Below are 25,589 nucleotides of genomic sequence, written 5' to 3'. Positions count from 1 at the left end.
TCTCCTCTCTGCCAATTTGGTGACACATAGATGCGACCCGGTTTCTCACTCTCATGGAATGTCGAGGTTTCATTCATTCATTTTTCATAAATGTGTACATATTTAACAGCATAATTAACAAAACTTCAAACATTATCACCTACAGATGACATTTTAAGCTCTTTGTTGACATACCATTTGCGATATTTTCTTAATCTGACAAAATTCTTTTCAAAATTTCATTTCCTCAATGAAAAATTCAAATGTGAAAAATTAAAACAAATGCTATTATATTATTGCAATTTCAATGCAAATGAAAGATAAAAGAAAATTTAAAAAAAAAAACAAAAGTAAATAAAGGATGAAAGAAAAAAAAAATTACTTCCATTCTTTATAATTAAATTAAATTTATGACATTAAAAAAAAGAATTTCTATGTTATTTCTATTATTGCTTAAAACATATCAAAAATTGTTTATAATAAAAAATAAATCAGATAATATTTTCGCCTAAACAATAATTTGAGATGGTATTGTTATTTTAGTGGCTTGGATCATTCCCTGTACCGGGAATTGATCCGGAATCCGTATCACAACGATTAGATCGATTCATTCCTCGGAAACCTCCTATTGCTGTTCAGTTATCAATTTCCGTTTATGGTGTAAAAGTTTGTGCTGTTGATGATGAGGTATTCCATTATTAATTTATTAAATCTTTAATTTAAAAAAAAAAAAATGTAAAATTAGTGAAAGAAGAAAATGGAAAAGAATAATTGATAATTAATTTATTTCCATTTCATTAAAACTTTAATCTATCACTTTTCTAAACTGAAATCATTCATTTATCGCTTTCATCTTTCACTGATCATTTCAAATTGTCATTAGGGTAAATATTCAATTAAATTTGTATTTTTAAATTTTACTCACTGTCTTTAGAGACTTAAAAAAAAAAAAAAAAAAAAAAAAAAAAAACATTGCTTTCATTGTTGTGTTAAGGTCAAAATGTATATTAAAATGTATTTTGTAAATTTAAGAATTAGTTTAAATCGAAATTGAAAGTTGAAATCACTTTCATAATGTCATCATTATTTGCTACAAAAAAAAAGAAAAAATTTCTATTTCTCTCTTCAAAATAGATAATTTAATTAATTAATTGATTAATTAAAAAAAAAAAAAAACAGTACATATTGATCTTTTAATACAAAAAGATTTTAATAAAAAACTTCCAATTGATAAATGTAATTTCAAAGAGTTTAAACTTGCAGTAATTTGTTAAAATTTCTCCTTAAACTTTCAAAATATAATAGAATTCATTTATGGTTTTAGTTACTCCTTTAATAATCAAACAATTTTTATTGATTTCTCTCGAAGTTACTGCAAAATTTCCAACAATTAATTTTGAATTTTGCAAATTTTGCAAACAAATCATCGTCAGACATCGAATTTTCATAATTTACAAAAATAAATTTATTAATTTAAAATTTTTATTTAAAACTAATTAGTCACTTTTTTGTTTTTTTTTTCTCCTCATTTCATATCAAATTCAATGTTACCTTAATCAATCTTTATCATAATGCTAACATTTAATCTTAATTTAACTAATTAATTTAATCTTCTTATATTAAAAGTAAGATAACTTTAAATTTCTTTAATTTTTTTTTTTTTTTTTAAAAACAATATGATGATATTTTCATTTTCATTACTGAATGACTATTGACTTAATCAATATTCAAATTTTTTTCCGGATTCCTTTTTTTTTTTTGCTCTCTCCGGTAAAATATTTCAAGAAATAGTTGCAAAGTATTATGATAGTTTTAACAATTTATTCATTACATTAAATGCGCAAATGGTAGCACAAAAATTTTATAATATTTTGGAGGCAAAAAAAGTGTATAAAAAATGGCGGAAGAACCTTTGTATTATATAATATACAGCAATGATTTAGGACTGATTGCGCCATTTGGCGAAAATGTATCGTTGATTGAATCAAAGTCTTTTTGATAAAGCCGAAAAAGAAGAGGAACAGTGTGGGTAATGGTCATTTGGTCACTTGATCATTTGGTCATTTTTATATTATCATCGTAATGATGAACTTTATGTCACCCTGTCATATCATTCATTAGAAAAGTTTTTGACTGAAGAAGCATTTTTGTTTTCATTGAATCAAAATTACATTACACTGTTAACTTTTACTTAATATACTTTAAATTATCGTAGTACAGTAAATTAAACTATGATCATACTTTATCAGAAAGTATTCCTATGACTTAAATTCAAGATAAACTTAAAAGTTCAAAGTAATTAAAGTTAAAAAAAAAAAATAAAGAAAAAGTAACTTTTGTTATTTTATTTAAAAAATTATTTAAAATTATTTACATAAATGAGAATATATTATTTTTATAATAATGTCATTTGGAATAATTAATTTCTTCATAAATTTACATTCTTTTTAAGAATTTTATAATAATAAACTTTAATTTTCTTTTTTTTTTCTTCAATTTCAATTTTACAAAAAAATAAAAGAAAAAAATTTAATGATACTTAAGTATTAATTTCTAATTTTATTCATTTCCTATTATTATTGAAAAAGAATTTTTTCCTCTTTTTTTTTTTTTTTTTTTTCTTCCTACAATTTCAAATAGTGTATGATTTGGTTGAATTAAATAAAAAAAAAAAGAAAAGAAAAGGCGGGAAGGAATTATTTTTGCGCAAAAAATAAATTTAATTTTGATTTTTAATTTTGACATTTTCCTTTCTTTCATTTCTTTTCAAAAAAAAAAAAAAAAAAAATTTAGAAAGAGAAAGGAAATTTATATAATTCCCTTTGTCATCATTATTCATTTTTTTTTTTTCTCTCAATTTCGTTGTACACAAATGAGAATATTTCTTTCTTTTTTTTTTTTTTTTTTTTTGAATTTTAATTTTCTCCTCGTCAAATTAAAAAAAAAAAAAATGAATTATTAATTAATTGATAAATATGCGATATAATTAATTGTAAATGAAAATATTATTATTTAATCCTGAAAAAAAAAAAAAAACAGCAAAGTTATTTTGTTTTAAATTAAAAATTAAGAATTAAAAGAATGAAATTTTTGCAAATATCATTTAGATTATTTGTTACGAGCAACAAATATCGGAAAAATTTTTACTCAATATCGGAAATGAAAATAATAAATAAATAATAAGTAATCAATGATCGATATTTATAATATTTCTACTATATATTATAATAAATACTTTATATAAGCTAATAATAAGCATTCTAAGATAATTTCATATTTTTCCAATTTATCAAATTTATAAAACATGAATACTTAATTGTTGTATTTGAAATTTAATACTTATTGAAAATATAAACACTTATTGTTATTCTAGTAATTAAAATTATTTGTATTATATTTTTTTTTTAATTAATATATTGAAATGAATTAAATTAAATTTTGTTGTCAAATATTTTGCAATAATTAAAAAAAAAAAAACATATATTTTTATTGAATCATTGCGAATTTTAACAAAAAAATAAATTTTAATTTCAAAAATACATTTTAGTAAGTAATATAATATTAAACTTAAATTAAAAAAAAAATTTTTTATTGTTAAGAATATTTTTGATGTTTGATGATAATAGTAATATGCAATAGAATTAAAAATTTAAAATTTTTCATTTTGAAAACTTTTAAACTAAATCATAAAATTTGATAAATTTTAAATATTTGTTGCAAATATGAGAAAAAGGTAATGAATTTTTTAATTTTGATAATATTTAAGTATTAAATAACATTATATTTTTGTATTTTCAAAACGATAAAAAATTTTAATTTAAGATTTATCATCAGTGACCTAAAATTTATCTATTATTTCTGAAATTTACTTCTCCACAAGCTATTTTTAAATTATTTTTAAAATTTAAGTATTTTTAAATTGTCATAAAAATTCAAAAAGCAATATTTTTTAGTCAATTAAATTAATCTGTTAATTAAAACTTAATTAAACTTAAATTATTTGCTTTTTTGGTGTAATTTTATATTACTTCAAATTACATTAATGAACAAATAAAAAATTAACAAAATAATTGTAAAAAATTTTAAATCCAAGAAAAAAAAAACAAAAAAAAAAAAAAAATTGTGATATTAGCAATCAAAATATTTTACTAATTTTATTAGCAGCAACTGTTCAATTTGTATTTTCTCATACATTTAAACTATACAAAGGAAAAGGGAGAGAGAGAGAGAGAGAGAGAGAGAGAGAGAGAGAGAGATAGAAAGAAAGTAAATATGTATTTGTGAATAAATAATGTTTCAAAGCGGTTCTTTTGATGTTACTCTTTTTTTTTTTTTTTTTTTTTCATAAATCAAACTAAAATTTTCATTAATAGCAATTTATATAACATTAATATGTTAATTGCATTATTGATAATGAAATGAAATTGTCACCATCAATTGACAAATTTTCCTTTTCAAATTTTTGAAGGACAGAAATGTGACAATTAATGGTACCTTTTTTTTTTTTTTTTTTTTCTGCCATTTCATATTATTTAGCGTAATAAATTTAAAGTGGAATTTAACTTTATTGTAATTTATCATGACGAATTCTTTTTTTTTTTTTTTTCTTTCTTTCTTTCTTTCTCATTTACACATTAAATGAATTTTCATTTTCGAAAATATTATTTAATATTTGTGTATGAAAAATTTTTTATAAAATTAGAATTAAATATTTTGAGCAAAATTTCATTTCAATTCGATTATTTTTAACATATTTCAATAATGATTTGATAATTTCTAGGTCATATTTTTGGTTTAATTCTGGTTTAATTTTGAGGAAATTTAAATTATCGTTTGTTTTCATACCCTCAACTATTTTAATTTCAAAAATTCAAAATTAAATGATCGATATGATTTAAGAAGAATTGAATTTTATTTATTCATTTATTTTCTATTTTTAAATCAAATTAATGATTATATAAATTAATAATTATAAATCAAAATAATAATTGTATACAAATTAATAATAATTTTACATACGCATTTTCATTTTGCTTATTATTACTACAAATATTTAAATTTGCATATTTCTATTTTTTTTTTTTTTTTTGAAATAGGTATGACTGATAGTTTTTAATCCAAATAATTTAAATATGAATACCTCCAATCTTTTTTTTTTATATATATTTTTTTTCATTCTTAGCCATAAGCATAAATTATTTTTTAAATGAATGAATTTTTAAGATTGGAATTTATTAGTTTCAATTTAAAATTGTTATATCAAACATTTTAGAAAAATATTTCTAAAATTATAAACTTTTTCATGCAATAAACTAGAATTTTTATACTATTATAAATTGAAATGGAATTTAATTTTTCATTTTTATCTGTTTTAAACTCAAAAAAAAAAGTGATAACCTTTCTAATTTTGGAAACAAAAAAAAAAAAAAAAATAAAGAATCGAAGTTTAAATATTTTTTTTTGGATCTTTTTTTTAAAATTAATTGTTGTATTCAATTTTTAAATATACATATTAATAATTACAAAATCTAATTTATGCATCCATCCAAGTTAAAATTTAATTTTTACATATAATACTCAAAATTTAAAAATTACATTACTTCTATTTTCACAAGTTGCATAACTTTAAATATTATAAAGTTATTTTGCTATCATAAAAATTTGGTTTTACATACATATTGCAAATTTAAATTACAACTTAAATTTAAATTATACTATCATCTCTTAAAAATAAAAGTGAACAGTATAAAATTAAAAATTTTTAGAAAGATTATATCTTATTTAGTAAAACTGTAAGTAAAGAGATCAGTAATTCAGGATCAATCAAAATTGAGATCAATCGATTGATCACATTGTATCAAATAATTTATTATTTCATTAAATTGATCCACTGATAGCACTGTTATTGATTTGAATTAGATAGAATTCACTTAACTTTTTCATAAAGTTTTATTTATCTAACATTAGCTAACTGTCACCGATAGTTAAGCAAAAATTTTTGATAATCCAATTTAATTTCATAAACATAAATAATATATATATATAAATCATTATAAATAATTTTAAACTATTAAATCAATATTAATTCATTTTTTTTTTTTTTGTTATTTAAAAATTTTATTTTTACTCAAAAAATGCATAATTTTTATTGATATTTTAATAAATAAAATATATTTATGAAAATTTTTTAATTTTAATAAAATTAAAAGTAAAAACTTTTATTTTTTGTGTTTTTTTTTGTTTATTTATTATTTCACATTGATAATATTTGTTATTCACATTAATATACATTCAGCATTTTTAGTAATATTTAAAAATTTGAAATTGTTATTTTTATTAAATGAAATTAATTTTTATTTCTAATTTTATAATTGGATAGGAGGAAAAAAAGGTTGTTTAGATGAAGAAAAGAAAGGGAAAAAATTAAAATAATTGAATGAAAAATTAGAAAAGAATTTTTGATTGTAAAATTTCAAAAATTATTCGTTCGTAGTTTCTTTGGTATTTTTGGTCCGACGATCGTAAAAAAAAGAAACGAAGGACAATTGCAAAGGACAAATAGATACTTGCAACATTTTACAAATGATTTATTTACTTTTTGTAGTGCAATAAATGCTTAAGCAATAAACAATAAAAGAATAAACAATTAAGCAATAAACAATAAAAGAATGGAAAATAAGAGAAGGAAGGAAAGAAAGAAAGAAATTTAATGAAATATTAATATTAAACAAATAAATTAACAAAATATTTGAAATGAAAAACAAATTATTTGTTTGAAGTATATGAATAAATAAAGAATCAAATTACTTATCAAATATGTACAAATATTTTAAACAAACAACAAAATAAATAAGAAATAAATCTAATTAAGAGAGAGAGAGAGAGAGAAAGAGAGAGGTAATAGTTTCGATAAAATGTTTTTAGATTTTGAAATTGTTAATGAATAAATTAAATAAATGAAGAAAGAAATTAGTTAATTAATTATTTAATCAAAAAAGCAATAAATAAAAATGATAAAGGTAAATTATTATTAATAAATAAATTTGAAATGTTTTTATTTTTTAGCGAATATTATTTTGTCAATCAATTCGACGAGTAAATTGTGTAATTGGTCGAACAGAACGACATGAGGTGGCATATATTGCTCGAGAACCATCGGGTCAAGTGTACAGAAGATTGTGTCACCTGTTTAGGACTAAATCATCACATCAGGTAGTAATAATCTTTCGGTTCTTTACCGTTCTTCTTTTTTTTTTTCTCCATTTTCATAAAATTTTAAAATTTTCAATTCATCCACAAGTTTTTAATTTGTATAATTTATATGTGAAAAAGAAAAAATTTAATTTATATAATTGAAGTGAGAAAAAAAAGCAAATTTTACATGAAGTAAATGAAATTAAATTGGACATTAATAGATTAATAAAGAAATTGGTATTCAAAATATTTGAGTTATATTAAATGGTACTTTTATTATTTAAGTTATATTAACTGGTAGTATATGAATAAAAAATAAATTTTTATTAAATTAACTTTTCTTAAGCACTTTTTTTTATCTATTATATATATTATGTAAATTAAAATTTTTTAGCATAATTTTTTTTTTTTTTTTTTTTAATGTAATTATTGAAAGAAAAAAAAGTAAAAAATATCATATATTTTATCATTGTATTAATTAATTATTCCTTCCGTTTAATGAGTGTAATAAATTATTTTTGGAAAAAAAGTATTTTGAAAATTTTAAGCTTCGTTAATTTATTGCTTAATAGAATTATGAAGGAAATTGCTAAACATAAATCATACATTCATTATTTGATAAATTGATGAAATTATTGAATTGGAAATAATTAATTAATCTATTTGTATATGAGCAATAAATACTATAACAGATTGAAACCATTTAAAATTATTTTGTTTATTACTATCTTTCATTTTGCAAAAAAAAAAAAAAAAATTAAATGAGCAATTTAAGCTAACAATGCTTAAAAATGTTAGCATCTGTCATTTATGATTTACTGCTAATATTATATGGAATTTATTTATTTATTAATTAGTATTTCACTATTGCCAGGTCAATATTGGAATTAAAAATTGCTGGAATAAATTAAAATTGTATTACAGTTCTGTTATAAGTTAATCAGTATCATAAATCAGTATTTGTATTTTTTTATGAATCAGTATTTATGTTTTTAGTATTTATATTTTGGTGTTAATCAATATTTATATTTTTTATGTCAATCAGCAATTTATGTTTTTTATGTTAATCAGTATTTATAATTTTTATGTCAATTAGTATTTATATTTTTATGTTAATCAGTATTTATATTTATGTTAATCAGTATTTATAATTTTTATGTCAATTAGTATTTATATTTTTATGTTAATCAGTATTTATATTTGTGTTAATCAGTATTTATTTTTATGTCATTAGTATTATATTTTTATGTTAATCAGTATTTATATTTTTTGTTTTAATCAATATTTATATTTTTCATGATATATTTAATATATCTTTATCAAATATTACATATTATATTCCGCATTCAAAAATTACAAAAGTTTATTAAACGAGATAAATCGGTGCTTTTTTTTTTTTCAAATCAATAATTTAATTCGATATTTATGTCTGTAATAATAACAGATATAAAAATTTAAATTTTAAGAATTAAAAGGAAAAATAATTTCTTTTTTTATTTTGCTGGTTAAATTTTAACCTTACAAATTTATAAAATAATTTCTGAGCAATAGCAAAAATAAATGTGTAATAAAAATTATCAAAAAAAAATATGCCAAAGAAGATGATTGAACTTTAACCTTGCAAATTTATGAGTCTGAGAAAGCAAAACGATTAGAAAGGATAAAACAAAGGATAGAACAGGGAGATAGAGAGAGAGAGAGAGAGAGAGAGAGAGAGAGAGAGAGAGAGAGAGAGAGAGGAGAGAGGGTATATATCTTTAAACAACTGTTTACATAAAACATCATCCATTTGTATTCGATTGTTATTTGCGTCAAACTTCTAAAGAAAATTCTTCCTAATTTTGCTTTGTTTGTTTACATATGCTTAAAATTCTATCTTCTTTCCCCTCTTTAACCTCCAAAATTTACCATTTTTATTTAACTTTTTCTTTTTGAATCTCAAAATCAAATGTAATATTATTTAAATTTTAATCAAATTCGGTTTATAGATGCTTTTATTATTTTGGAAAAGATTTACTTAATGTTCTTGGGGAGATTTATTGGATGTAAATGCTAATATATGGGATAACAGAGAAATATAATATCAACAGAAACAATAATACAATAAATATTATTCAAAAAAAAAAACTTTATAAAAAAAAATCTTATATATATTTAAAAAAAATTGATGCACAAATAATGGAAATCCCTCTTTGTGATAACTGTCTACTGATAAAACTCTGTCTCCTGGTTGAACTCTCCTCATTCTTGGGCAAAACTCTGTCTCCTGGTTGAACTCACCTCATTCTTGGGCAAAACTCTGTCTCCTGGTTGAACTCTCCTAATTCTTGGGCAAAACTCTGTCTCCTGGTTGAACTCACCTCATTCTTGGGCAAAACTCTGTCTCCTGGTTGAACTCTCCTCATTTTCTTGAACAAAACTCAATACCACTGAACATGAATGACCTCCTTGTGTAGCATAAGCAATACATATGATTTACAACAAGAAGTTGACCTGCCGAAAGGGAAATTAATCTAACAAAGAGCTATTGACCTGATTTACAATCAAATCTAATTACTAGTTGATAAGTCTCAAAGGAGGTCAGTTAAACGGAAGTTGTTAGCCTCATAGATTCAAGGATAATTTACAATTAGTAACGAAACAAACAATGAGGTCAACTAAATAAGGAAGTGATTTCGTGTAAACAATTTCTAAAGGGTTTACAACAATAAACATGCTGAAACAAATAGCTTAATGTAAATATTATTTTCCGAACAGTTCTGAAGAATATAGTAAAAATAAAAGTAAAAAGTATGAAACGTACCTTTTACTCTTATTTTCTACTCTCATATAAATATTTTCAAGAATTTCAACGATATTAAAAATTCACTACACAGCTATTAAATTAAATTTATGATAATTAAATATTAAAGAATGTTAAAAAAGAATTAACTGAATGTTGTAAAATGAAATCAATTTATAATATTTCAATATTTTTTGTTATATAATTCAAAAGAAAAAAAGTGAAGAAAAAAATGACAGAAATTAAAGTCTATTATTATTATTATATAAGTAAATATTATAATTAAAATAAGTTTTCTTTCAAAAATTTTACAAACTAATTTGTTTATTTATTTTTTTTTTTTTAAATTTGAAGCAAAAATTTATGAATTAATTTAAAAAATCTTTTTATTATTTATATTTGCATGGAATAATCATAGCATTTTTCATAGCAAATTTATTTTTCTTTTTTTATATAGTTAAAAATTTTTTTCGTTTTTTTTTTAAATAAATTGTAAAAATTTTCAGGTGGAAGAAATAGAATCTATTCTTGAGAATGCTTTTCAAGCATCAGCACTTATTAAACCATCATCACCACTTATAAATTCAGCAAAATTATCTTCATCACATTTTGCTACACCAATAACTGCTACAACAATACATCAACAACATCGCTTATCAACAAATACTCCAACATTATCATCTGCTGCTACTAATCATCCATCTACAATTGAACAATGTAAATTGCATATAACATCATCCGTTCTTCTCAATCGTCTTTTCGGTAAATCTCGAACTGATATTAGCTCAAACAATAAGGAAAATGCCACAACAACAACAACAACAACAACAACAACAACAAAGAGTAATAATAAGCAACGTCGACGACCAGTTAGTGCTGTATTCAGTCAAGCATTACATCGACTTTCATCTGCTTCAATTTACAACAAACGGGTATTTTAATTGTTTTTTTTTTAATTAAATTCTTTTTTCGAGAAATCGGAACTGATAAGCTGGAAATGATAACTGATAATAATAATAATAATAATATTGTTATTTGTTAATAATAATACTTGTTAATCGCATTTTTGCGATATATATATATATATTTTTTTTTTAATTAAATCAACAGTAACGATATCAAATGATAAATGATTTGCTTATGATAGTGATATAAATATTGTGATAGTGATACAAATAATGACAATTGATAATTTGATTGTTTATAATAGTGATATAACAAAATAAATAAATAAGATATACTGATGACAATGATATAAATAATAAATATTGCCAGTTATTACTAATGATAGTGATGATAAGAGGATATATCGAGAGAAATAAAAATGAAACATACGAAATTTTAGGGAAAATTACGACAATAGAATATAGTGGTTTCACTTAAATTTAAAATTTAATAAATTGGAATCACTAATGATCAAATAATAAGTAATATTTACTAATTCAATAACGATGGAATAATTACTGATCAAATAAGAATCGAAGTATTAAGAAGAATTCATTACTTTACATTGCATTAATATTAATGAAATAGAATGGTTTACTCAAATACTTATTATTCTTAAGCAGTGATAAGATTTTAATTTGATCTTGATAATTGGCATGATAAGATTTTAAAATTTAATTAGTTCCATGTAAATGAAAAGATTTTCCTTTAATTTTATGTTTATGTAATAAACAAAACAAGCAATTTTAACTATTAATTCTAAATTTTGCAAATCAGAATTTAAATAATGGAAATTGAAGCAAAAAACAAAAAGAAATCGGTTCTTTATTATTTAATGGATTAATCATTATTTATCATTATTATTATTTGATCATAATTTATTATTATTATTTGATTATCATCACTTGAATCTAATTTAAACAATTATTGTTATTCGATTATAATTTACTAATTATTCTGCTAATTATATCTATCAGAGATAATTCCCACAAACTTTTCACTTTTTTTTTTGCCTTAACCAAAATTATAAAAGTTAGCAAATTTTGTAAATATTTTAAATTTCCCAAAAAATATCTTAATACATCATTGTTTTTCTTGTCTATAATTTATTATTATATCTTAATGAAGATAAATAACAATTTCATTTCCTTTAATTCATGCGCTATTTGTAATTAACAAATGGGCGCTAATTGTATAAATGTCAATATTTATTCTTAACATAATTTAATTTCTCTATGAGTTTTATCTTTTGCCTAAAATCTATTTTACTACTTCTTTAAAAATTTTCCTACAATTTATGAAAATTATTATATAAAACAATTTTTTTTTTTTTTTAAATTTGAATAAATTTACTTTACAGTATAAAAAGAAGGAAATAATAAGTAATTGATTGGAAGGAAAATTTTTAAATTTAAAATAATTATCTTGAAATTTTATTTATTTTTTACTTAGTTACATCAAAATTTAATTTAATTTATTGTGAAAATTATTTATTTATTACTTCTAATTAAGATTTACTTGCTATATTCATAGTGTATTCATAAAACTATCATTGTGAGAGAAAGTGTCTTTCATATTTGTTTTAAATTTTACAAATCATTTGAAACATTTTAAAATTATGACATATTTATGATAAGTGATAGCTATGATTGATAATCATAGAATTAATGAATTTTAAATTTTGCATTACTTATTTAACCGTTATTTATGACCAATAATGATTGATCATTTAATACTTCAAAAAAAAGAATAATTTCCTGATAATAGAATGATTAATACCGCATGATTTTTATTAGTGAAATGTCAAAATTAATTTGAAAGTTTCAAATTTTATTGAAAATTTGATTTATTAATTGATCCATTAAGATCATTTCATTTTATTTATTGAAAAAAAAAAAAAAAAAAAACGAATATAAATACATGAATTGCAAATTTATAACATTTATTATTTTATCCATTTAATCATTAGAAAAATTAAGCAAAAGTGTAAATAATTTCATATCAATTAAATTTTAACTTATACAAATTAACTTTTTACATCTAAAAATTTAAACTATTAAACGAAATTTAATATTATTTGTTTAACTTTCCTTAATATATTGTATAATATTTAGCAGTTTCAGATTAATTTATGAAATTATTCATTCTAAAAATAATTACTGCAACTAAAAAAAAAGAAAAATTTAAACAAAAGACTAAATATTTTTATATCAATTAATTTTTAACTTTTACAAATTATATTTTTACAAAAAATTAAAAAAGAAACACAAATAAAATTATTATTTCAAGTTGTAATTATCTGTTTTATATTTTTTTTTTTTTTTTTTTTTTAGATGAGAAATTTAGTAATACATTGATTAATATATGATTTAAAAAAATAATAATAAAATTTAAAAACAAAAAAGATATAATTTAAATTAAATGAATTTTAAGTTCTCATCAACCGATACACCACGAAAGCTAGAAAGGCCTGTATCAATTTGTCAACCATCATCTTCGACATCTGTTACCGCTGTCACCAACACAAAATCACATCATCGTCGTTCAGCTAACTTACAACAACACATTTTTACACCACAAACTTCCACACCAGTAATTTATAATTTAAATTAATTATTTAACTTTTTTTTTTTTTTAATTATGAAAAAAAAATTGCCATACAAATAGATATATGTATATTTAGATATTATTTATTTTGTAATAATTATTTTTCTTTTTTTTTTTTGGCAAATTTTTTCATTTTATTTTTTTTTTTTTTTTTTTTTGTATTTTGCATTTTTAGAATAAAATTTATTAGTTTAAATTAGGATAACAAGAAAAATTTTTGAAAATTTTATGTTAAAAAAAAAATTTTACAATTTCTTTTTCTAATTTTTTTTTTTTTCTAGCATACACAAGAAGAGGTATTTCGTCCAATTCGTCACACTCAAACAACTTTATCATTATGTTATGATGAACGTTTGTAAGTAATACTTTTGTTTTTTTTAAAAGAAAAACTAGAAATAAACGATTGGATAAGAAATTTTTGAGATATATTTTCAAATTTTGTTAACTCCAAAATTTTAATGTTTAATCAAAGTGTATATTAAATAATTGAAATAAATAACTAACAAAATGGATTATATTTCTAAAAAAAAATTTTCCACTAATTAATTTACAATGAAAAATTTAAATATGGAAAATGTTAAGAGAAATGACGCTGAAAAAAATATTAGAATTTTTTTTTTTATTGTCAACAAATTATGAAAACATATAGAAGGTAGAATTTCATCGTGCTTTTTTTTTTTTTTTTCAATCAACATATTTTGAAATTTTAAAAATTTGCTTTAAATGAAATTTTAAAAAAAAAATCTTCTCCTCAACAGTCATATCTATTTTACTATTATAATAACAAATTATTAAAGAAATTTTTATAAACAAACAAAATATTGTCAAGTTTTTACTTTAAAATTTTCCAAAATATTACAATTAATAATTTCGACGAATAAAACAATAATTTTGAAAAGAAAAAAAAAAAAGAAAGAAAATTTCTAATTTGTTTTAATTTTTTTTAAATGTTTAAAAAAAAATTTTTTTCCAGGACAGAATGGATTTATCCAATTGATGAAATATTGGAGAAACAATTGGAACAGGTCGCATATTTCTGTAAAACAGCACATCGGTTAGTGTAGCGTGTTATTATGATGCAAACAATGCAATAATTAATTAATTAATTAATTATCTCATCTAATTAGCAATTAATGAAATTTTACAATTCATGCAGATTAATTACTTTACTTTTACAAGTAATCAAAAATTCCTATACATTTTACATTCAATAATAATTAACAATAATTAAATAATAAATAAATAAATAAATAAATAAATGTATTATAAATGAAAGTTTTTTAGTAAATGAACTGAATTAGTGAAAATGTAATCAAATTATTAATTAAAGTAATTTAGAATGACAATAAATCATATGAATCAATGATTTTCTTTTTTCGCCGATATATAATAATTACTTTAATTAACCAATTATTACTTTGATTAAATCATAATACAATCAATAATTGACACAATAATATCTTGAAAACATCTGTCATTCTCTCACTGCTATTATGATGAATGTTTTTGAAATGAATCCAAAAATTTTGAATTTCAGGAAAATATTACAATTTATTTGATTATAGGAATCGAATTATAGATGCTTTATTAGAGCAACCGGAAGGTGCATTTGTTGTTCGATTTTCTGAATCAAAACGAAAATGTTTGGCATTAAGTGTTCGAGTGCCATTTCGACATAATCCAACTGGTGTATCACATTATCTTATCATTCGAAATGATAATGGATTTAAATTAAGGGTCTTTTTTTTTTATCTTTTATATTTTCAAGAAATCATTTAATCCTGAATCATAAAAAAAAAAGAGAAAAAAAAAAAAACCGGTCTTTTTTATGATTAATCTTGAACCGTTAAAAAAAAAAAAAAAAAAACTCAAATAGCTTTAGAAAAAATGTTCAAAAAAAGTAAACTATTCAAACTTTTCTTTTTTAAATTTCAAATTTACAGGGTTCAAACAAATATTTCCAATCAATACCTATGCTTGTAACGCATCATTCTGTAATGCCTGAACAACTACCATGTCGTTTAATATTTGCTCATTGGGGTAATATGTGGAAATGCAATGAATTGAATAATAATTATGATTACCCACCTTGTGAGCAAGTGGAATGCTCAAATGAGATGTTCAAGCATAATCGATGATCATTTTTGTTCAAATTAGTATAGCTGTGATTCATTGACAAGATAATCCGGTATAATTGATAAAAAAGAAATCAATTTCAAAAATTTTTCACATTCACACATTCACATAACATCAACCATTGCAGAATATAAAAAGAAATGACAATTGTGTTTTGCTTGTTTCAAATAATTTGTTAAAAGAAAAAAAAAAATCTTTTTTTTTTGTTGTAGAAAGCTTAATATAATATTTAGAGAGAAAATATTAGATTATTGAGTTTTTATTTTGGATAAATGTCAAAAATTTAGAATGAATCAATGCAATAACACAAGAAATCACAAGTGAAATAATTCTCACTGAGTAATATCTTGCATATTTCAGGAAAGGATATTATACATATTATAATAATGCACAGAAAAAAAAAATGATAATAAACAAGGAATGAATAAAGAAGAAAAATTAGATATGAAACTGTACAGCTAACAGCAAAGATCACCCATTTCTGTATTTCTGAATCAATCGTCACCTATACATATTAATAGGAAAGGGAAAAATAAACAAATTAACAAACAAGTAAATCTTGAGAAAGAAATGTAAATTAGAACCGGAAACTAATTAATTAATTTCAAAAATTGTCAGGAATTTAACTAGTTTTTGAGACAAACTAGCTATTTACTCATAGCGACATCACCATCAACATAATTTATTCAGTAATATAGATATTTGCTTACACAGTTACCTATCGAATAATAATACAAGCAGAGCTGAAAGAAAAGTACAAATATTATGGGTTTGGCCGAACAGAAATCAAAGCCATATGAAGTTCAGCATGAAATCCAAGTGTTACATATGAACAAACGGTGAATAATCCTGGTGCTACCTGTAAATATAAATGCATAATTAACATCGTGGGAGAAAATAAACATCAATGTTTAGAAAATATGATTTGAACTTTAAAAATATTCCTATAGCTCATCAGTTTAATTAATATATGTTATTAAAATAATGGAAATACTAACTTGCTAGTAACAATTGTAATTAATTATCAATACAAACCTGATAATCCAGGAAATCTAACCATGCAGCAAATTCTTTTTGCATACCAGGCCAAGGTTGTGTCTTATATTCAGCATCTTCTGTAGTAACACGAATACGAAAGAAGATATGCCTGAAAAAAAATTATGAAAGAAAAAAAAAAAAAAAAAACAGTATTCAATCTATTAATGATGTAACCGTTTCGATCATTTTATGGATCGTATCATTCACTAATAAAATACCATAATCGTTCAGCAACTTGCGCAATCAGTTCAACCATTCCACTAATTTTCATCATTCATTATTAAGATCCTTGACTTCATTAATTTATAAGGGGGACAGGACAATGTCCTCCTGTTTCATTTTCATTCATTTGAAGCTTTCAAGATTGTCTTGCTATTTTTGATTAACGAGATATAATCAACTATTATCATTAATTCTCAGTGCGATGAAATAAATATTCAAATCTAGCTTTTGCAAAACTATTAGACAGTACTTACGACTTATTGAATGTTGTTAATCTTTGCAAGAACCGAAATAGAACTGAAAGAAAAACAAAATAAAAACCTCAAATCATTTTCTATGAGAGCAGTGGCGAAAGGTGCTAATGTTGTTGCAATTTGCGCAACAACTTGTTCACTAACACTGAAAACTTTTGACTGGACACGTTGGATGAAGCGACCTTTTGCAACATTGTACACACTGACCAATCTAAGGGACCAATACATTTGATTCGGTATTGGATGTGATGATCGCAAAATTCTTGATTTTTTTAAACCATACTGATAACAACCCTATAACTATTTAGCTCAAAAGTTTCTGAAAATCTCAATAAATACAAGATAAAATATTATCACTGTAATAACTCAACAATTTTTTTTTTTTTTGCCATGATAAACATATCGGATAGATGTTTTCTAAGAGAAACGTTCGTCAAAAAAATATGCTATGTAGTATGCCTGTTGTACTAATATTAAAGTATTAGAGTAGTACAAATATTAATAATTAAAACACCTATTAAATATTAAAAAATGAAATTATAATAATATGCTGAATAAATTAGAGCAACAAACAATTAATGAACGATTATCAATTGGAGATATTAATCCACCAATAGGCTGCTGTCTGTATGAATCATTATCCCACTTCACTGAAAATTTCATTGCCGGTGAATCATGCTCAAAATCCTGCCCGACCAAGAGTGCTTCAATAAGTGATTCCATTATATCCGATCGAAAACGAACTGTCATACCATCCTCAAAAAATTACTTTAAACAAATTTAATTCAAGGAGCAAGATGATAATGCAAATGAAAAGAATTTTGAATAAGTGATGGAAATTCAAAATATTTGCTATGCAATGGTTTTAGAGCAGCCAAACGATGTGAAATTTAAAGATCATATTAGAGAGACAAGTTTAATTCTGTAAATTGTAAGTCACATTGTTCAAGACAAAGACTTAACAAGAACTTGCTAAATAAGTGATAATCCTTAATTGAACTATTTAACTAATTAACTAAAACATATTAGATGAACTTACTTCTAAAACATTCACTGAAAGTGGTTCTCCACCATCCTTCAAAGCTCCATCAATAACAATAAAGGAAGCACCAGTTACTGCAATATGTGTTATTTATAGAGTTAGAGGAAAAATGAAGCAACTTTCAAATACCTTTTCGATTTCCGATGCCATTTCTGAAAATTTGTGAGTTGAAACAACCGGCATTATCTTGCTTGCAGACAAGATAACTATCAGCATCAGGACTAAAATCAAGACACCATGCAACCATATTTTTATTTCCTTTGATCAACTTGATTACCTGAAAATTATTTAATAAATGACTAGTCCTACAAAAATCTTGCACACTTTATTAGACAGTAAGTGCTTAATATTTGAGCTATTTCACAATTTGCTATTTTCAAGTGTTCGATATCCAGTCACTCTCTCTCTCTCGAGTAATAATAATAAAACTAAATTAATACCTCAATAAGTTTAAAAACTTCCTATGTTAATACCATATGTGGAGAAAAATAGCAAAGACAAGAAACAATTGTTAGTATATTACCCAAAAACAACGTGGTCATCTAAACTACATAGAGATTTTTTTGTATGAATCTCTCTCGAGTAATTTTTTTTTATATGGTACAAAAAAAAGAATGCTGGACAAGAAACACCTAATAAAGTATAAAAAGAGCTGAATGATAAATAAATCAAACCTCTTCCAATGCCCAGGTTGGAATAATTAGAATAGACTCGCTGTTATCTCGTACCGTTAATGTGCTACCCAATATAAAAGGCATTTGAAAATGCCAATTTCGAAAATCATTGAACATTTTCAAGACACTCGCATCAAATATTGAATTATACACCGGTTCACGGTTCAAATCATTTATAATTGGTGTAGGGTAAACTGAAATAACAACGGCAAAGTATGTATTAACAAAATGTCCAACAATGGTTCGTTTTCTCAAGTTCCCAACTACAAAGTTACAAAAATTTGAAAGAATGGTTTTCGATAAAATTCAATCTTACTAATTTATGAAATTGCGTAGTAACAAAAATAAAAGAGTTATAAGAAATATATCATAAAGTTTCAATCAAGCCAAAAAAAGATTGGATGTGTGATAGGCCGAAATACTGAAGATTAGAAGGAATGATCAAAAGATTCATAAATAATTATATCTGAATGAATCAAATGAAATCATTGAATTCTAATCATTGCTAATGACGTACATGAAGCTTGAAGACCAAGTCTAAAAAGCAGTCGTTGTGGTATCACAGTTGCCCAAATTGACTCACACTGATAAATGAATGTTGCAACCAAAAATGACGAAGAAGGTACTAAGAAATTTTCAAATGTCTAAAACAACTTGTTTTAAAATCCTAATCCATCTACAATTAAAGAAAAAAAAAAGATACAGTTCTGATAAGCAAATATACTTTAAATGTCAACAACTTATAATGTGTGTTACCAAAAAGTTTTCATTATATACCTAAAAGATTGATAAGCATAGTTCGGATCAATAATTAAATTGCAAAATTCAACATCAAAAATAAAAAAGAAGGAATTCTAGCAACGATAGAACCTGAACAGATGGTCTAAACAGAAGTATATCGCGTGCTACCGGTTTATCAGAATTTGAGAATCGGATTGTTCGATTCAGTGATGGAGTACGATTATGCGATAAACGTATTCCTAATTCTTCATCTGATGATTCACTGCGTGGGGACAATGCATCCTGATAAATTTCGTATATCTATAAAGAATTAAACCATTCAATTATCGAAATATGGAGATGTCATCATTCTCAAACATTACACTCTCGTTGATTCAGCACTCAATATTTTACTTTGTTTATGCATTTTCATTTCATATTGCACTACGCATATCAATTACGAAAGTATGAAAAATCATCACCCTCCATAGATAATCGATTGGTAATTCGAAGAATTCCGTATCACAGTAATAAGCAAGGAAAATTTCGTCTAATCCAACAAATGACATTCCTCTTGATATAATACACATTACAGTTTTATTTTCATCTAAAATTCCTGACTTTTTTTCTTTTTTAATTTATCAGAATGTGTGATAATGGAAACTACTGCTGCAATTACTAAATTAAATATTAAGTGTGAAATTTGAACAATGACTAAAAGATGGATTGAGCAAACAATCAAAAATGTAAAGATTAGCTGATTAACCGACTAATCCATATAACCCAAAAGCAAAAAATTAATCTACTAGCAGTCGGGAATAATATTTAATACTATTTAATGTAAAAAAAATAAATATATATAATATATATATATATATATTTAATGAACTTTAAATGACTAGACGCAATAAATAAGAAACCATTTTTCCAAATAAAGCGAAAAGAGATCCTAAACAAAAGTGTTACATTAAAAACATAAAAAAGTGGTAAATAATGAGTTCAACTGAAGTAAAAAATCTCAAAGATGAAAAGAAAATAAGACTCACATTTACATAACTTGATAATGCACCACAAATTCCGAAAAATCATCACCTCAGCTGGTTCGAAATTTTTCAACGAAGTGATTAAATCTTGAATATTATCACATTCTATTATGGAACCATTATTACTTCGCAGATATAAACAATTATTTCCGACTGCTGCATGTTGATTACCATTAACTGATGTTTCCTTGACATTAGAAGTTAAGTCAATATCAGGCAAAAGGCATACACATTCATCAGCGACATGAAGTTGAAGCAAACGTCGTGATACATGTCTTCTCGAGTCATGCTATATAAATTATGTATAAAGAAGGAATGAAAAGAAAATGATGTTAATAAAATGAAAATGATATAAAGTGATATTAATATTCCATAAAAGCCATCAAATTTCCAGCAGTTTATTTTAATAAGGATTAATCCTTTTTATAATCAAACTTCGAAAAGTTCACTTAGAGATACCTTCTTTGGTTTTGAAGAACCCATATCAGTAGTTGATGATTGAATTTCATTAGAACTGTAACCTGGATGAAGACCATCACGGAATGTAACGTTCCGTTTTATTGAAGAGCTACCACGTGTTGCGTCATTGGATAATGAACCTTGATTATCACTGGTATTGATAATATTTTCTGATTTTTCTCTTACTTTCAACGCTGGTTTTGTAACCGGAATATCTGATGAATGACCAGATTCATTCATATCAGCTAATTCACTGTAACGAAATGACACAGAATCCCCTTATATTAGTAAATCCTTCTTTCACCTTTTTATTTTTTTAAAAAATTTAGCAACAAATCCTCATGAATTTACAGATATCTAAGATAATTTCAAAGAAAAACATGAAAAAATAACTTTTAAGATTCTTCACATTTCTGTTTCATCTATGTAACATATCGCACTTATTGATTTAGTGCTTCCATCATTTATCAAGAAAACTAACCCCGTTCTTGTATTCTTTTCGGACTCTTCAATACGTTTTAATGTTTCGAAGCATGGATCACAAACTCGATATTCCTTTTTTGGATTATTTACATATGATAATGGTGACTAAAATTTATGCTTTTTTCCTAGTTAGAAATGAAATGCATCAAAATAAAACCTAAATAAGAAATAGCAAAAAAAAAAAAGTTTAATAATTGAATATTAATAGCATATTAATAATTCTGGCACCAGCTGTCGAAATGAACTGGTTGGTAAATAATGAATAAGATCAACAATAAAAATATCATTCCATATATCGGTAACTTCACAGTACCCGAACATATGACTGTTTTTTTATCCTCTCAAAGACAAAAATGACACAAAAACAAAAAATCTGCCATTAAAAACTTTTGCAAGTTAAAAATTCATTAGAAATCAGATCAAAACTGATAATTTAATAATAAGGATAGATAACCTTCTGAGTGGTACAGCGAGCACATAAGACACGACCACAACATCTACAATGATGTCGTCTAACGAAAACTGTAAATTTAATGCAACATAACATGCATGATAACGTTTCTTTATCATTTATCCATATTGGTTTCTTCTGAAAAACAGAATTTCATTCAAAATTAACATTTTAGAAATATCCATGCATATGAGTGCCTATCGTACGTTAACAAATGTTACACAAAAAATTTGCAAAAACTGTCACAATTAACGATTCATAGTTTGCGTCAAAAAAAAAAAAAAAAAAAGTAGCACTGCATAAAATTTTACTCAACAACTTTTAAATCTTAATTTGGGAAAAAAAATCAACAATTTGAAAAATTCTACGTGCCTTCCCAAGTTGACGTTCGCTTTCAGTCAAATATTTCACGCCAGAATCGCATGATATATCATGCGTGCTCGAAACCACGGAAACAGCTTGCGCTTCATCAGCTATTGGTGCTAGTATTTCACATTCATTCACTGAATGAACATTATTATCTTCTACCAATTCTGATTGCTGTTCTTCCTCATTATCATTTTCTCGCCTTTCTGTATCATTTTCATTGTTTGATTTTTCGACTTCATTAATAACTAAAAAATATAACAGTGTTAATTAGTAGACTTCCAACTTCTAAAACTTTATATCTGAACTTTCAAGGATAGAAAAGCTAAGGCACTGACAATTTCTTTTAAAGGAATGACATTATGAAATGATTTAAAATGATATAACTGACTCTCTTCAATATTTCCTACTGTGATAGATGACTGCGCACAAGACGATAATGACGGACGTTCCACTAACGTGGTACTGCCATTAATACATACGCTAACGTCTTCTTGCGTATCATCTAAGCCTGAATCTTCACCCGCAGTTACGGATGTATCACGTGACACTTCATTGACCGGTTGTTCATCAATGGCGGTACATAAGGTTACTTCACATTCTGGTATAACGGCTTCGACAGCCATTTCCACGACTGTATTTTTTACTCCTCGATTCGTTTCGTTTTCCAGTTCAGAAGCTGATCGAAAATTCCTATCGGAATTTAGCTCATCAGAAAGACATTTCCTATCTGCTTCTTCTACACTGATAACTTCGTCTTTAATCGCTTTCGTTGCAGGAAATATGGATCGAACTTCTCTATCAGACTGCTCCGAAATATTTATAGAAGTGTCGTTCGTGTCACAACTATAATACAGCGCTCATAATCAATAACAAGAGATGTAAAAAGTACTACATTCATTAAGATTTAATATAGTCGAATCATATCTAATAATTTTACCTGTTCAAATAGTGTTCCATTTCAGCGTATCGTTCAGCTATCCTGTCCACTTCATCCGTAACCTATAAATCTTTTTCACAAAACTGAATTTATTTTAAAAGAATTAAAATTTTCCCAACTACTTTATTCGTAAAGTGCTCTGTTCAAGCAAAGAAAAAGAATGACTTTCGAGCGTCTTTAAAAATGTTCTCATGGTGCTAACAATACGTTCAAATACGGAACAAAGTTTAAGATCTCCCAACATTCGTCATCAGATGATAACCCACATGACTAATTTCTTTTCCCCAATCAAATAATCAAAAACTACAAACCATAACAAATAGTTCAGGAAATCAAAGAACTTAAAAGTCATACTTTATTAAAGAGTTCGCCAGAATTAGTTTCTCTATATCTATATTCATTCAGAATAACACTAGAATATGAGCTCGAGTGATTCGACAATATAGTCTAAAATAAAAGAAATAAGTTTCGTCGAAACAAATTGGGTAAATTGGACAAAGTTGTGTAGTTTTTCTAAAACGAAAAATTCGAGCTATTCAGGCACAAAATAAATAAGATAATCTTGAATAAATCCGATAAATCTTGCATAACAATTTGTACCTACGTAACGACATGAATAGATGCGAGAATACTGAAATGTGTACAAACAATCTTAGTCACCAATCCATTTTTTGCTTAAAAAACTTGCTTTTCCTATTTTTATTAAAATCCAAAACTGCCAGATGTATTCATTGCATTCGAGCCTTCCACCTTAATCATACGTTTCTTACTTTTCGGGCATGCTAAAATACAAAACTTACTTACTGCATTCAAAGCTTTAAGTTGGAACAGTCGAAGTATCACCATAATTTTTACTATAGATTATTTCGCGCAAAATGCATAATGAAATGCAAAACTAACTTCCGTTCCATCTTTCTTACATTCAGCAGTGTCCGCCGAAATTGACCTTTCATTTGTTGAATCCTTCAGAACTTCAGTAACATCTTCAATAACATCGTTTGCCTCCATACTGTGTTGCAAACTCCTATTTTCATTCGATGATAAAGAAGTGATAATATCAGACAAAACGCTTGTAGCTTCGGCATCATTGCTGACTTCATCTGAAATATTTCAAAGTTCTTTAAGAAGCTTATATGATCAACTGATTAACTTATCATCTATCATTTTTAATGCCATTCGCAATATTTCCTTGTGTTTTCGGGTTATTCTAAAAATTTTCAAACACTTTTATGATATGACAGTGAAACATCCCAACAATAATGAACGTACCAATGTGATCGTTATGCAGGATATGAATGCCATTTTGCTTATCAATAAAATCATTCGAAGAAGCTAAGAGGGCAACTTTAGGGTTTATTACCGGGTCATTCGCATTATATTTCAGCTTTTGGGTTGTTTCAGCTGCTTCCAGTTCATTCAATAAGTCATCCATATCTGGTATTACGTCCATTTTGAAGAATTCATATGATTAAATGTTGTGAAAAATTGATAAACACTATGCCGATCTTTGTCCAAAACAAAATTCGCACTAAAAATTATCGTAATTCATTAAAATTTTTATTCAAACAATAATGTTTACATACCAACGGAGGAGATTAAATGAGAAGTTAATCGACTTATTGCAATAAGATAAATAGGAAACGAAAGATTTGATAAGATATAAATTAAGAGACATATGTTAATCTTTACTGGAGAAGTTAGTAATAAGTAATTTCTAAAATCGATGAAAACCAGTGACTCTGCCAAAAAAATCAAAGTGCTATCTAGGTCAATCTAATCTCGATTAGAATGTAACCGATAGTATTAAGTTCAGAATTCCGGACTCTCCGATATCAGCTGGCATAAACAACCACCGATTATGAGTAAACCATGAAAGGAATCCCCGCAGGGACACTTCGCCACAAACTGTTCCGCCTATTTCATTTATTATTTAACATACCAATTTAGAAAATAAAATTAAAAAGAAATTTCTGTTTCGATAGTTCTTCGTCTTCTCTCAAACAAAAGGAATGATTGGGATTTTTTAATAGAAACGTTGCATATTATCTACAATGATACATTGATGTCATTTATAAAATAAATATAATTAATAAAAAACGGAACGTTGTAATTTAATCCAAAAATGGACTGTTCCGATCCATAGATTATTCCATTCTATAGACTGTTCCGTTCTATGAACTATTCCGTTCTATGGACTATTCCGTTCTATGAACTATTCCGTTCTATGGACTATTCCGTTCTATGGACTATTCCG

The 25,589-nt window shown here is 24.4% G+C and overlaps 2 protein-coding genes across 2 annotated transcripts; one reads left to right on the top strand and one right to left on the bottom strand.

Annotated features, from left to right (window-relative positions):
- Nucleotides 1-30: 30 nt before the first annotated feature.
- Nucleotides 31-15,645, top strand: Bma-shc-2 (Uncharacterized protein; the record flags this gene model as incomplete). Its single annotated transcript, XM_043079324.1, has 9 exons — nt 31-66; nt 523-666; nt 7,045-7,191; nt 10,462-10,887; nt 13,334-13,492; nt 13,789-13,862; nt 14,481-14,561; nt 15,073-15,244; nt 15,451-15,645. 9 exons carry the CDS (start codon nt 31-33, stop codon nt 15,643-15,645), a joined length of 1,434 nt encoding a protein of 477 aa, XP_042935258.1.
- Nucleotides 15,646-16,406: 761 nt separating this feature from the next.
- On the bottom strand, nt 16,407-24,785 carry Bma-aka-1 (FYVE zinc finger family protein; the record flags this gene model as incomplete). Its single annotated transcript, XM_043079323.1, has 20 exons — nt 16,407-16,502; nt 16,679-16,790; nt 17,225-17,451; nt 17,731-17,913; nt 18,197-18,273; nt 18,329-18,476; nt 18,874-19,067; nt 19,391-19,517; nt 19,744-19,914; nt 20,076-20,200; nt 20,640-20,925; nt 21,096-21,348; nt 21,577-21,683; nt 22,033-22,167; nt 22,402-22,643; nt 22,787-23,241; nt 23,336-23,397; nt 23,690-23,782; nt 24,236-24,435; nt 24,605-24,785. The coding sequence occupies 20 exons, from the start codon at nt 24,783-24,785 to the stop codon at nt 16,407-16,409; spliced, it is 3,474 nt and encodes a 1,157-aa protein (XP_042935257.1).
- Between the last annotated feature and the right edge of the window lie 804 nt (nt 24,786-25,589).

Source organism: Brugia malayi (genome assembly GCF_000002995.4).
Source record: "Brugia malayi strain FR3 genome assembly, contig: Bm_v4_Chr2_contig_001, whole genome shotgun sequence".
Classification (NCBI taxonomy): Eukaryota; Metazoa; Nematoda; class Chromadorea; order Rhabditida; family Onchocercidae; genus Brugia; species Brugia malayi.
The sequence above is the reverse complement of the archived record's forward strand: the minus strand, read 5'-3'. Positions and strand labels throughout refer to the sequence as shown.